Source organism: Sebastes fasciatus, chromosome 21, assembly GCF_043250625.1.
Source record: "Sebastes fasciatus isolate fSebFas1 chromosome 21, fSebFas1.pri, whole genome shotgun sequence".
In the NCBI taxonomy this organism is placed as follows: domain Eukaryota; kingdom Metazoa; phylum Chordata; class Actinopteri; order Perciformes; family Sebastidae; genus Sebastes; species Sebastes fasciatus.
In genome coordinates, this window is record NC_133815.1 from 17,674,727 (window position 1) to 17,688,287 (window position 13,561).

The 13,561-nt window shown below is 41.8% G+C and overlaps 1 protein-coding gene across 1 annotated transcript; it reads right to left on the reverse strand.

The window, feature by feature from the left end:
* Positions 1-394: 394 nt before the first annotated feature.
* pck2 (phosphoenolpyruvate carboxykinase 2 (mitochondrial)) lies at positions 395-13,561 on the reverse strand. Its single transcript, XM_074621805.1, has 11 exons — positions 13,026-13,561; positions 6,970-7,182; positions 6,632-6,816; positions 5,757-5,827; positions 5,425-5,560; positions 5,129-5,316; positions 4,734-4,896; positions 4,429-4,644; positions 2,873-3,010; positions 2,014-2,109; positions 395-1,872 (listed from the first exon to the last, which is right to left on the reverse strand). The coding sequence occupies exons 1-11, from the start codon at positions 13,055-13,057 to the stop codon at positions 1,403-1,405; spliced, it is 1,908 nt and encodes a 635-aa protein (XP_074477906.1). The 5' UTR covers positions 13,058-13,561; the 3' UTR covers positions 395-1,402.

The window sequence follows — 13,561 nt, forward strand, 5'->3', positions numbered from 1 at the left end:
CTTGAGAAGAAAATGCAATCTTCACTGGCCACAGTTAAATAAAGGAGAACTAGCAATCTGTACATCAGATCAGTTCAAGTATAAGTCTGAAAAGGCTCTTAATGGGGAACTATTCTAAATAGCGACATGAGAAGAAGCAGTTCACACATTAACAATGTACTACAAGATCATTTTTTTGGAAAAGTTTGTGTAATTTTGTGATATTTTACAGATCATTTTTAACAAAGCATATTTAATCTCATTTAGTTATCTATTCTGTTTCTTACATATTTTGTGTCCCACATTTTATTTGTATTTTAATTACTTAAAAAAATAAACATGAGACATTTTCTGCATTTGAAGATATTTATTCATTGCACTGTAATAAAAACCATGAAATACAACTTCTAAAAAATACCTATTAATCTCAGTTGCATTTATTGGTCCAACATTTCACATAATTGTGTGTAAACATCACCTGAAATCAAACAAATTAATCACAAACATTACAAAAGTGGCAAGATGAATAATGCATAGTAATTCCCACTGGAAACCTACTACGGTGTTTTGGAGAAGTTAATGGACTTCTGATATATATATATATATATATATATATATATCTATTTGAATATCAAGCTCAATTCAAAATAAAAAGGCATTTCATGAGACTCAGTCAATGGTGTACTAAAAGATCTGGTACTAAAATTTATTGAAAAACGTTTTATGAGTAAAGATGTTAAAACTTTATCTACTTTTTGTCAGAATTTTGCCAAAAAAAAAAGATCTTTGGGCCTCAGCCTGTAAACACTGTATTGTTTAATGTCTAAAAGGCACCATGAGGCTATGTTGATTGTGCTTTAGTACCATGCCAGGTCTTGTGAGTGAATGGAGGTATCGACATTAGCTTCTCTACATAAGTTTGACGTCACAGAAATCTAACCTTCAAACATCCCTCCTACCACCAACCTAACACCAGTCTCTCTCAAGGTTACAGCATTAGTGTGAAGTCGTATCCAAAGTTATTGCAGTGTAGATTATTAGCTTTTTATCTCTGATATTTAATTCTTAAAAGAAATCTCTTCATTAAAGAGAGAATTAAGAGTCACTGGCTGTGTTAACATGCAAACAGGAAGTTAACTACTAGCCAGCTTTTTATTCAACCTATGATTGAAGAAATACATGTCTACCTTTTCTGAAAGGTTTTTTCTCAACATATAACATGGAGATCCCAAAATGTGGCTTCCATAAACCATTTTTGACTGCATTGTTTCTAAGCCAAAGTGACCTGTCAGCATAAAACCCAAACTGTTTTCTCTGTGTATATAAACCCAGCCAGTGACTCTGATTGCACCCTAATGATCTGAATGCTGAGTCAACAGTGACTACCTCCCTGTTTCTGGATGAACTTCCTGTCAGTAGCGTTTTATTTGTGCACTCTGTCCTCCAGCGCCTTCAGCTCGGCCTCCACCTGAGCCGGCAGATCAGCTCCGACTTGCTGAGTGAAGTAGGCTCTCAGCTCCTTCGTCTCCTTCTGCCAGAAAGGCTTGGGCACGTCGAACAGGGCGCCCATATCCACGCTGCCGCTCAGGCCTTTAGTGTCGATGGCGCCGTCTTCCGGCAGCCAGCCGATGATGCTCTTCTTGGCCGCCTCGTCCTCCCTCTCCCGGCTGCAGCGCTTGAAGATCCACTCCAGCGCGCGGGCGTTTTCGCCGAAGCCTGGCCAGAGGAAGGCGCCGGTCGCGGGGTCCTTCCTGAACCAGTTGACGTGGAAGATCTTGGGCAGGTGAGTGGGGGCCTTTCGGTTCTGCATGCTCAGCCAGTGAGCGAGGTAGTCGCCAAAGTTGTAGCCGAAGAACGGCCGCATGGCAAAGGGGTCGTGCATAATCATCTTGCCTGAAGGACAAAGAATTGGCTTTAGTAATAGTAAGAATAACGTCCTTATCATCCCATTATCTTAAAACACCTCATCGCCAGAACAATTAATGTATTTACAGGAATTTAGACCACAGAGAGATCAGGTGTGTCAGTTTGTACCTTTATGTTCAGCAGCTGCCGTGGCTTCAGACCTCATGGAGGCTCCAACAAAGACTCCGTGTTGCCAGTTGAAAGACTCGTAGACCAGAGGGACTCCTGACAACAGCAACATTTTATCACGTTTAATGCACAGCTACTTGTGTGTGACGACTCAAACGTGTAATATGCTAAAGGGCAAGACAACACAATTTTACATAATGTTTCTAGGCTTCCTTTTCTGGTTGCAATGTAAGATAGACATGTAGAGGAAGTTAAAAGGGAACTACACCCATTTTCAAAATTCATACATGTTATTCCCATGGTCTAAGACAGACCAAAAAATATTAGTAAACATGAACAACTCTCTCCAAAATCCAAAACTAGAGTGCTATAACTCAAATTTGCGATGTCATTGGGTATAAAGTGTGGAGCTGCTCCATAGACAATGAAATGGAAGAGTAGTAGGAGTATATGGGAACATTTTCTGTTTCACAACTGACAACTTTATGATAGAATAAAGCTCATTTGGGTGTAAAAAAAGAAAATAAACATTCTGTGGGTCCATGAAATCAGTCTCCCATTCATCGTCTATGGAGCAGCTGCAGACTTTTTACCCTATGACATCACAAGTTTTACTTCTCTGATTTCTGGCTTTGAGAGAGAGCAGCTCATGTTCACAAATATGGATTGAACTTTACTAGGACATGAAAATAACATATTAGAAATTTAGGTGGTGTTCCCCTTTAAGCTAATTTAGCTTACTTCCCTCTGTGACTGTCAAAGAAGACTAACAACTAAAGGCTTCAAATGTGAAATGGTAAAATAAAGTCTGTGACTATTTAGAGAAAATCTCTCCATGTTCAGTGAGAGCAACACGAACCTTCCGGCCTCCTGCCACCGAAGATGATGGCGTCGATGGGAACGCCCTCCTCGCTCTCCCACCGGGGGTCAATGATGGGACACTGGGCCGCCGGGGCACAGAAGCGGGAATTGGGGTGGGCGCACTGGGTCGCGCTTCCTTTTGTACAAAGAGGAAACCAGAGTTTATTATATCTTCAGTGTTGTTCATGTTATTTAATGTCACAGTAGTTAGTAATCTACATCTGAATATCATAGTTTATATCAGGAGTTCTCAACCTTTTGGGTACTTAAGGCCCACTTTTGATTGTTAAAAAAAATTCCAATGACCACTTTCCCAAATAAATGAGAAAAAAAACATAACATGACAAAAAAGGAGAAAAATAAACTGGGCTGTAAATGTGTGTTCTGCCACTGTCAGCTGTAATGACAAAATAAATATACGGCTTACCCTCACCTATCACTGTCTAACATTATGAATCCAGATTTAATGCATTCAGGGTCCTCACCACACGCTTTGGTAAATGGTAAATGGACTTGCATTTATAAAGCGCTTTTCTAGTCTTCCGACCACTCAAAGCACTTTACACTACATGTCAGTATTCACCCATTCACACACACATTCACACACTGATGGCAGAGGTTGCTAAGGTGCCAACTTTGCCCATCAGGATCTAATCTAAATACTCATCACACACGCTATGCCTTCGGGAGCAATTTGGGGTTAAGTGTCTTGCTCAAGGACACATCGACATATGCACAGCCGCCCTCGGTGCTTTTACTAGCGCAGGGTTGTCTCCCACATCACTTTTTCATTTAAAAAAACAATCCATTTTGTGTCTGAGGGAACGTTAACTAGCTTACAGTGGCAAAACGCGTTTGTCTCTACTTGTCCTGATGATGCGTCGTGATTGGTGTGGTGATATTCAAACGTAACTGGTCATGGAAATTATGCTTTGTTTGAATTCCTATGTTTTTTATGTGAATTCTTGAGCACATTTAGATGTAAAAATAACTGGCTTTGTAAATTAAAACAATATATATATTTTTTTAATCTAATCTAACCATTTGGCAGTACCTCCGCAGCCCACTACGTGGCGCTCTGAGGCCCACCAGTGGGTCCTGGCCCAGTGGTGGAGAATTGCTGGTTTATACTGTGTCTGGTCCCTCAATTTCCATAAATTGCTTTGCTCTGACATACCACTAGATGGCACTGTATACACTATGGCTGTTCATTTTACTCTTCATTTGTTAGTTTGATTTATCCAGGAAGTCTGTGATGAAAGAGATAGTAATATACAAGATGGCGTTTCAGTGACTGATTCTTAAAGTTGTGTATGAGCCAGGCCTGCTCTTTGTGGGGCCTATCAATAATCAGAACTTCTGATGTCTTTGTTGGCACAAAAACAACTGCATAATTCAAGCTAAAATTAAATCAGTAAAACTGCTGAGTATTCACTGATGTTCATTAGAAACTAAGTGGTAAAACCAATTCATCTCCTCCAGAACGGCTGAACTACCAGCAGGACTCTTTAGATTGATGTCTTTATAAAAGCCTGGGCGGTCCCAGCCGGTTACCTTTCTGCCAGGCTTTTCCGTGCCAGTCTGTGAGTTTGACCCCGGCTGCGGGGGGGTCGAGGCCCTCCCACCACACTCCTCCGTCGCTGGTCTCTCCGACGTTGGTGAACACGGTGTTTTTGGCGATGGTGGCCATGGCATAGGGGTTGGTCTTGTCCGAGGTGCCGGGAGCTACGCCGAAGAAACCGTTCTCTGGGTTGATCGCTCTGAGCTTCCCTGCAGAGACAGATGGGAGGATTTACAACACCAACCTGTGGAGTAACAAAGTGATTTATATGAGTAGGAGACGTCCTCCTCCCTCTCACCTTGGCTGTCGAACTTCATCCACGCAATGTCGTCGCCCACGCACTCCACCTTCCAGCCTGGCAGAGTTGGTTTCATCATGGCCAAGTTGGTTTTACCACAGGCGCTGGGGAACGCCGCCGCGACGTAGCGCTTCACTCCCTGAGGGTTGGTAATACCCAGGATCTGAGGAGGGGAGAGAGAGTGGTGAATATCAATTCACTCAAACTGACAGAGCATCATGGCCAAACACTTTCGAAAGAACGACCATGCTTTACAGTAGTCAACAAATAAAACAGTAAATCCCTGACATTTTACAGCATGAATCTGGATTCCTCACAGAAATAAGACACTTTTAATGGAGAATAATGTGTGAAGCATGTGGCGCTGGCTTTAGGCAGCAACGTTCCACTCTCACCAGCATGTGCTCAGCCAGCCAGCCTTCATCCTTGGCGATGCGGGAGGCGATGCGGAGGGCGAAGCACTTCTTCCCCAGGAGAGAGTTTCCTCCATAGCCGCTGCCGAAGGACATGATCTGCCTGGTGTCTGGCAGGTGAGATATCAGCACCTTCTCTGGGTTACAGGGCCACGAGTTGACCAGAGGGGCTGGAGAGGAGACACAGAGGGGAAATACCAGAGAGGGAGGATTTGTAAGATCTTTTAACTTTTACAAAAGCATTAAAACAACTTGTTTCAGGAACTTAGAATATGTACCTTTGAGGGGTAAAGGTCGTCCTAAAGAGTGCTGACAGCGGACGAACTCCGCTCCTTCGGCCAGTTTTTTCAGGACCGGAGAGCCCATGCGCGTCATGATCCCCATACTGGCCACGACGTAAGGTGAGTCCGTCACCTTCAAGCAGAGCAAAAATGTTTATCGCCCTGATCTACAACCTGAAACACTCAGCGAGTAATAACCATAAAGTGCTACAGCAATTCATTAGAATACACCGTGTGATAAATTACTATAATAAATCATAGATATTTATAGGTGCAACACAGCTGGGTTATTGCTTTATTGCATTCTTTGAGAGGAGCACAGTCAGTACCTGGACACCATATTTAGTCAGAGAGGAGCCTACAGGACCCATACTGAAGGGAATCACATACATGGTCCGACCTACAGAGGGCACACAGAGAAGCATAAACACATTAATGCAGTTTATTTTTTCAATATTGACAAATGTTGAAAAGGTGGTTAAGATAGAGCTCAAGAGTTCAGGGAGTGAATTTCCCATTCATTTACTCCTTAGGCACAAGAACGTGTACATAATTATCTTAAGAGTGAAGGAATTACTCATCCCGTAAACCACTGCCAATTGCGACTCGCCACCTCTGGAGTCTCCCGAAAAACAATATTTTTCCCATTAAAAATTCACCAAAATTATGCAAAAGCATATTTTTCCAAACTAAGTGTTGTAGTACAACTATGAAGAGACCATTGATGTGTGAAGTAATTTTGATGGTACTACACTGTATAATAGTGAAGTTATGGAATATTTTTATAGCATCTCTTTTCGGCGTTGCACTTTGTAGACGGTCCCTGACCGCTCGTCTCACAGCCAGCTGTACATAGAGACCAGCTCGGAGGACGACTCGTTGTGATTAAGATGAGGTTGCAGCTCGTTTTTTTACCTTACTATGTTTAGAAAGAGCCGATGTTTGTGTTTTAACAATGTTTCGGTTATGAGTTATTGATCCATGAAGTTTGAATCTGTCAATATCTTTCCAACTTTACCAAAGCACATCATCTAGGGGAGCTCTGTACATCAGCAGTGCGTGGACTGTCAGGAATGATTGGAAGAAGTGCTCTATGAAGTAACTTGAGGGCACAAATTAATAAAAATGTTCTCCTAGGGGTCTAGGAGGGCTTCGTACACATCTTCTGGCAACAAGGGATAAACATTTCCATCCAATAACGAACCTGCCATGCAGCCCGGGAAACGCTCCTGTCTGGCTTTCTGCCAGTCAGACTCGCTCATCCAGCTGCCCAGCTGGCTCTTCACCCCTCCAGCAGGGATGGGGATGGTGTCCCTCTGGCTCTTGGTCACAATCACAGTCTTGCTTTCCACCCGAGCAACGTCCTTCGGGTCTGTACGCGCCAACCAACTGAAAAAAGAAGCAGGAATCTGAGCATGATGCAGAAGAACGTTGCCTTGAAGCAACACACCACCGAATGCATGTATTTGTATTTGTGTGTGTGTGTGTGTGTGTGTGTGTGTGTGTGTGTGTGTGCGAGTGTACGGAATGTAAAGCCCTTACCAGTTCTCATATTTGGAGAGCCTCTTGACCATCCCCTCCCTCTCCAGACCTGCCAGGATGTTGGCCGCTTCCTCCGGCGTCCCCGTCACCACGTGCACACCGGCGGGCTTACATTCAGCCACCGCTCCCTTCACAAACTCGGCCACCGCCGGGGGCAGCGAGGGGATGGAAGCCAGGGACCGAACCCCGACACTTGCCCCAACGCCACCATGCCTGAAACACAACGGGCATATAAGTTAGTCATTATTCTTTTGACCTTTTACTTGTGACCCAGGGACATTCCAACTAAACTGATACTCATATACATGAAATATTACGTGCCATTCTTTGAGATGACAAGAGCATGAACAGCAGCATTTGTTGGACTTGTCATGTGCAGGATATCGGTGTTAGCAGTGCGACAGCCCTGTGATCCGTCATCTACGTAATGCTACAGCGGCCTGTGACCTCAACAGACCATGCTGTTCACTTCACTGTACATAGCATTGTTGAATTTATAGACAGACTTATCTTATCTAGATCTTATTTAATGACATTATCAATGTAGGGAGATACATGAGTGCAGATTAACAGGATATAGTGCAGGGAGAGCGTCCTTATTGGCTCAAGGGAAGACACATTTAGTTTAGTGGGTTAAGACGAGTTCAGTCTCTTACGAGGTTAATTTTGCTTCAGATATTAAATTTTTTTTGTCTCATTATCTTTGAGATTCTAGTCTTTATTCACTGCTATTTTTTTTCTTAATGCTACAGTGTGTAGGATTTGGAGGCATCTAGGGGTGTGGTTGCAGATTGCAACCAACTGGGTCCCCCTCCGCTCACTCCTCCCTTTCCAAGACTGCGCTAACGTGAGCCGCCGAGTGCAAACCAGTGGTAACGCCGTTAACCTCACACGGAGGCCATCCATACCATAATAACACAACACAAGTGTGTCAGAGAACTATGGTGGCCTTCAGGTAACGTAAAAACACAAAAGGCTCTCGCTTTCGTTCTGTGCTACTGTAGAAACGTGGCGAACTCCATGAAGAGGACCTGCTCCCTATGTAGATATGAAGGGCTCATTCTAAGCTAATGAAAACACAACAATTCTTAGTTTCAGGTGATTATACACTAATGAAAACATAGTTATGAATATTATATTCCATTTCTGCTAGTAGATCCCCGAAATGTTACACATTGGACCTTTAACTTTAATATTTATACCAATGGATACTGAGGAGTTGGAAGAGCATGAGGAACACTTTTAACACAAGTTTAAATAAGGAGTTGGAGTTATCATGTGGCAGCAGTGATAGAGAGATGCCTTTGTTGCAGATATTGGTGTAACCTGAGAGCCTTAAACTTCTCCACATAAAGAGAGGCATGCAGGGGGTCGGCCTATTGTTTGTTAGTAGCATGATATTCACTAAACACAAGTCACTGAGAGGGCAGTAGCTATATATGCAAGCTGTTAAAACACAAGCCTGTGTGTGTGTGTGTGTGTGTGTGTGTGTGTGTGTGTGTGTATGTGCACGTCTCCTGCCTGTCTGTCCACAGCTACTGTTAGAAAACAAAGCACATACACACATCGTCTATTCTATTGTCTGTCCGTGGACAATGTGGATGACCACAGATGACCTCTTTAAAAACGTGAAAAAAAAGTGAAATTTGAATTCCTGTGTCCTCAAATGAGAAGCCCAGAGGAGCTGCAGGAACTTCAACCATAAATCAACTGTCATCAAAGGCTAATTTGACTGGGAATACAAATGACACTTTGTTGTTTCAAAGACAATGGGGTGAGGTCTTCCCGTCAAGTGCAGGCACGCGGCTCCCAATTGGCTGCACCGAGTGCGCCATTATGTGTAAATCGCACGCGCACAGACACGCATCTACTCGACACACAAGTAAATCTGGTTGGAGCGCGCGTACAAAGGGCATGAGTAGAACAGAGAGGCTCACGGTGAGAGAGACGATAACATGCAGCTCGACGGGGCAAAGAGTTGAGAGCTGACTAGTGCCAGCCTCAGGGTTCAAACTCCCTCCGAACAGGCGACCTGTACCGTGTTGATGTGGCAGCGATTAATCATGAACCACTGTGTGCTGAAAATGTATGCTCGACATATATAAATAAGAGACATCATTATTACAATTTGAACAGCCACTGAATACTTAGAATTGACATTTCAAGAATTTTTGAATTTTCTTAAATATCTATGTTGAATTTTATAATCTTGACAATAATTTGGGGATGGCTGTAGATTAGGTCGTAGCCGTCATAGACGTCACCAGAGACGTCAACATCGTTTTAGCCTGCAGTTTCAGGTCAATTTTCGTACTGTAGACTGTATTTTCTACCTGTTCACCCACCACAGTCCAGATGAGAGAAGATCTGAACGGATAAAAATATTCATCTTATTAACTTATTATTAGCAATTATACTGACAATTATTTTCATTGTCGATTAAGCTGTTGATTATTTTCTTGATTAATCGATTACTTGTTTGGTTTATAACGTGACAGAAAATGGTGAAAAATAGTCGATCAGTGTTTCCCAAAACCCAAGATGACGTCCTCAAATGTCTTGATTTGTCCACAACTCAAAAATATTCAGTTTACTGTCATAGAGGAGGAAAGACACATTTAAGAAGCTGGAATTAGAGAATTTTGACTTTTTTTTCTTAAAATATTACTAAAAAACGATTAATCGATTATCAAAATAGTTGGCGGATTACAGTAAAGTTTACAGTAAATATTCTCCATAAAAAATGCTATAATTGAACATCAGTCAAAGATAGAAAAGTAAAGCACTGTGCACTTTGTTGTGAAGATGGAAGAACAAAATTATCAGAAAGTGTCTGTACTACATTTCAAATGACAATCCACCAAATAAGCACATTTAAACACTCTAATTTCTCTTTTTCTTAAAAGAAACACGGCTGATGTGTCTCAGTTTAGACTGTTTGATTACGATCTGAGCAGATGAATGAATGAATTATTAGCTGAAAGTGAACTAAAAGAACAATAGTGTTACTGTATCATCACAGCACCCTAGATTGACCTTTAGCCTCAGAAGACCAAAACATAAAAGGCCCTGTGTCAGCCCTATCTGTGACATTAGAGGAACCAGTCTCCTTAAAATCAGCTCCACAGAACTTTACACTCTTCTCCCCCCGCAGTAAATCAATTACCTATGCTTGCAATAATCCATCCTGTTATGCCACTAATTACTGTAATCATTCGGGTGGCGCTGAATATTATCTTCAACGTGATTAGGAAAGTAGATGAGTCGATCTGAATTTGAAATTAATAAACAGAATTGTTGATTATTTGTTTGTTTGCAGAAGCACGGGACGGGCCGTGGCTGACTTGAGACAAAAGATAAAAGGATAAAAGCAGTGGGACGAGATTAGCAGCTTTGTTTCTCCTTCTTTGCATCAAAAAAGAAGCTTTTTCAGACTCTGGTGACCTTTGTTCCCAATTTCCCCCCTCCCCCGCAGGCATTTATCCTCTCATGCTTTTGTCTCTGCCACCCCGTGCCCCATACCTAATGAGGACAAGCATGCCTCCCATTTGATAACTTTAGCATCAGCTTTTAAGGAAACCTTTGAAATGCGACTGATCGGCAACATTGATAGAGGGAACATCATTCTCTATTTTTTTTAAGGGTGCAAAATAAGCCTGAAATAAAGGACGTCGTCCAGAGAGAGGTGGGGACGAGGAATGTCGAGGAACAGATAACCCTCATCTGGAATCCATTCCCCTGGCAGTCTCTAGCGACCAGCTGAGCAACTCTTCCTCCAAACACACCTCCAAGTCAGCAAGCCAATCCTCACACACCACAGCCAGACACGCCTACACTCCCCCCTCATACTGATCCTGGTCAATAGCCTCTTTGGGGCAGAGTCTAAACATGAAGCAGAGACAAGCCACAGTATCACTAAGAACATGCACACGTGCTGCATACATCACGCCATGGTACAGCGAGTACCCGGGAGGAAGAAGAATACACGGAACATGCTCCACGAAATTCAGGCAAATAGAGGAGTGGTGAATGATGACTCCAGACATTAACTCTCAGGCAGAAATACAAACAAAAATGCACAGCAGCATGGGCCTCCTTGTCACTATCTCACATGTCCTACCATGGTGTCAGTCACTCGCTCACATGCATCCTTAATGAGAAAATAAAAGCAGACACACACACAATGCCATGGAGTGCTCACATTGACTCCAGGGTCCCTGTGTGATGGGGTGTCATCACAGAGCCTGGAGGGGGGGAAAGGTGTGAAGAGAAGGAATGCAAAAAGACAGGACAGGAGCCCTTTTTTCAAAATCAAATACAACTGTAGAGTGTTGTTTACCTATAAAGAGCCTATATGTCTTTGCTCAATGTCATCTGATCTGAGATCAAGTCTGGCAAGTTTCTTGCAGCAGTCTGCTGCATAGCAAATGAATATTTAACAATGCAGCTGCTACAGGTCTTATCTCATTGTAGAAGTAGACATCATGTATTCAATTTTGTGTTAAAATGGGAGCCTTTATTGTGTCGTAAGCCAATATATTTAGTGTCTGCTTCAGAAAAGTGGTGAACATTATTCCAAAGAGACCATTTGCTAAAGTAAACACCACCTAAATTAACAGTTCCAATATTTTATTTCCATGGCCTAGGAGAGTTCAGTCAATATTTGTGAACATGAGCTACTCTCTCTCTCTCTCTCAAAGCCAGAAACCAGAGAAGTAAGTCTCACACTTGTGATGTCATCGGGTATAAAGTGTGGAGCTACTCCATAGATAATGAATGGGCGACTGATTTTGTGGACCAACAGAATGTTTGTTCTCTTTTTTGTTTATACCCAAATGAGCTTTATTCTATTGTAGTGTTGCGAGTTGTGAAACAGAAAATGTACCCATATACTCCTACTACTCTTCCATTTCATTGTCCATGAAGCAGCTCCACACTTTATACCCTATGACACCACAAGTTTGAGTTTTGGCACTCTAGTTTTAGGATTTGGGAGAGAGTTGTTCATGTTTACTAATATTTTTGGACTGCCATGGGAATAACATGTATGAATTTTGGAAATGGGCACAGTTCCCCTTTAAATTACATTTAAATAGCAGATTATTTTGGTTTTTTTAGCCATTTTGTGCATTCTGAAGCACACGCTCTCTAAACATAGTACAAGCACAATGAAATGTGTTGTTCACAAAGCTTGAACACAATTTTATATCCATATTTTGGACTGACTTGGACCGTAGGAATAACATGTACGAATTTTGAAAATGGGCACAGTTGCCCTTTAAATTACATTTGAATAGCAGGTTGTTATTTTATTTTTTAGCCATTTTGTGCATTGTGAAGCACACACTCTCTAAAACTTGGTACAAGTACAATGAAATGTATGGTTCACAAAGCTGAAACACAATTTTATATCCATATTTTGGACTGACTTAGACCGCAGGAATAACATGTATGAATTTTGAAAATGGGCAAAGTAGCCCTTTAAATTACATTTTGAATAGCAGATTGTTTTGGGGTTTTTTTTAGCCATTTTGTGCATCCTGAAGCACATACTCTCTAAACATAGTACAAGTACAATGAAATGTATTGTTCACAAAGTTAAAACACAATTATATATCCATATTTACGACTGTCTTGGACCGTGGGAATAACATGTATGAATTTTGAAAATGGGCACAGTTGCCCTTTAAATTACATTTAAATAGCAGATTGTGTTGGGGTTCTTTAGCCATTTTGTACATTCTGAAGCACATACTCTTTAAACATTAGCTTAACGACAATGAAATGTGTTGTTCACAAAGTTAAAACACGATTATATATCCATATTTTGGACTGTCTTGGACCGTAGGAATAACATGTATGAATTTTGAAAATGGGCACAGTTGCCCTTTAAATTACATTAATTGCAGGTTGTTATTTTATTTTTTAGCCATGTTGTGCATTGTGAAGCACAAACTCTCTAAACATAGTACAATTACAATGAATTGCATCATTCACAAAGTTAAAAACATTTTAAATCCATAAAAAACAACACAATAAAGTCACAATAAACTCACCTTCGTATGACTCCCAGCAACATGCACGACATGTTTTAGATGCAAAAAAATAAAATAAAACTATCTTATACAAAATAAAAAAAGTGCAAAAAAAGGCACATTTAAAGGTAGCTGCGGAGGTAAAGTGAGGATCAGAGCTCGTCGCAGCTCATATCTGATGATCTCTGAGGAGACCTTGCACTTTGCTCAACGTGGACATTCACACGAAGACACCTTTGATGTGAACCAGTGAACTGTGGACGCATGAACACAGTGTACAGAGCAGTTCTCCGAGGGTCCCTAAACGCATCACTCTGCAGAAAGAAGTGACCGGCTCTCTGAGGAGGAGGAGCTCTTAAAGTTAAATATAATTACTTCTTCGGAGGTTGTTTCCATATTGTTGTGTCCTCTCTCCTCCAAAACAACGGAGCTCTACCGGCTTGTTGCCCCTCCCAAGTCAAACAAGTTTCCGCATCGCAGAACAACTAGAAACCAGCGTGGAGGAGGAACATCCGGAAGTACGAGACACATCCGGAAATAGATCTCACATGCTTGAT

Excerpts from the sequence above, each read along its gene's own strand:
- pck2 (XM_074621805.1), bottom strand. The coding sequence starts at position 13,057 with ATGTCGTGCATGTTGCTGGGAGTCATACGAAG. Across the intron at positions 6,817-6,969 it reads CTCTCCAAATATGAGAACTG|TTGGTTGGCGCGTACAGACC; the intron begins GTAAGGGCTTTA and ends TTCTTTTTTCAG. Across the intron at positions 4,645-4,733 it reads GATGAAGTTCGACAGCCAAG|GGAAGCTCAGAGCGATCAAC; the intron begins GTGAGAGGGAGG and ends CTGTCTCTGCAG.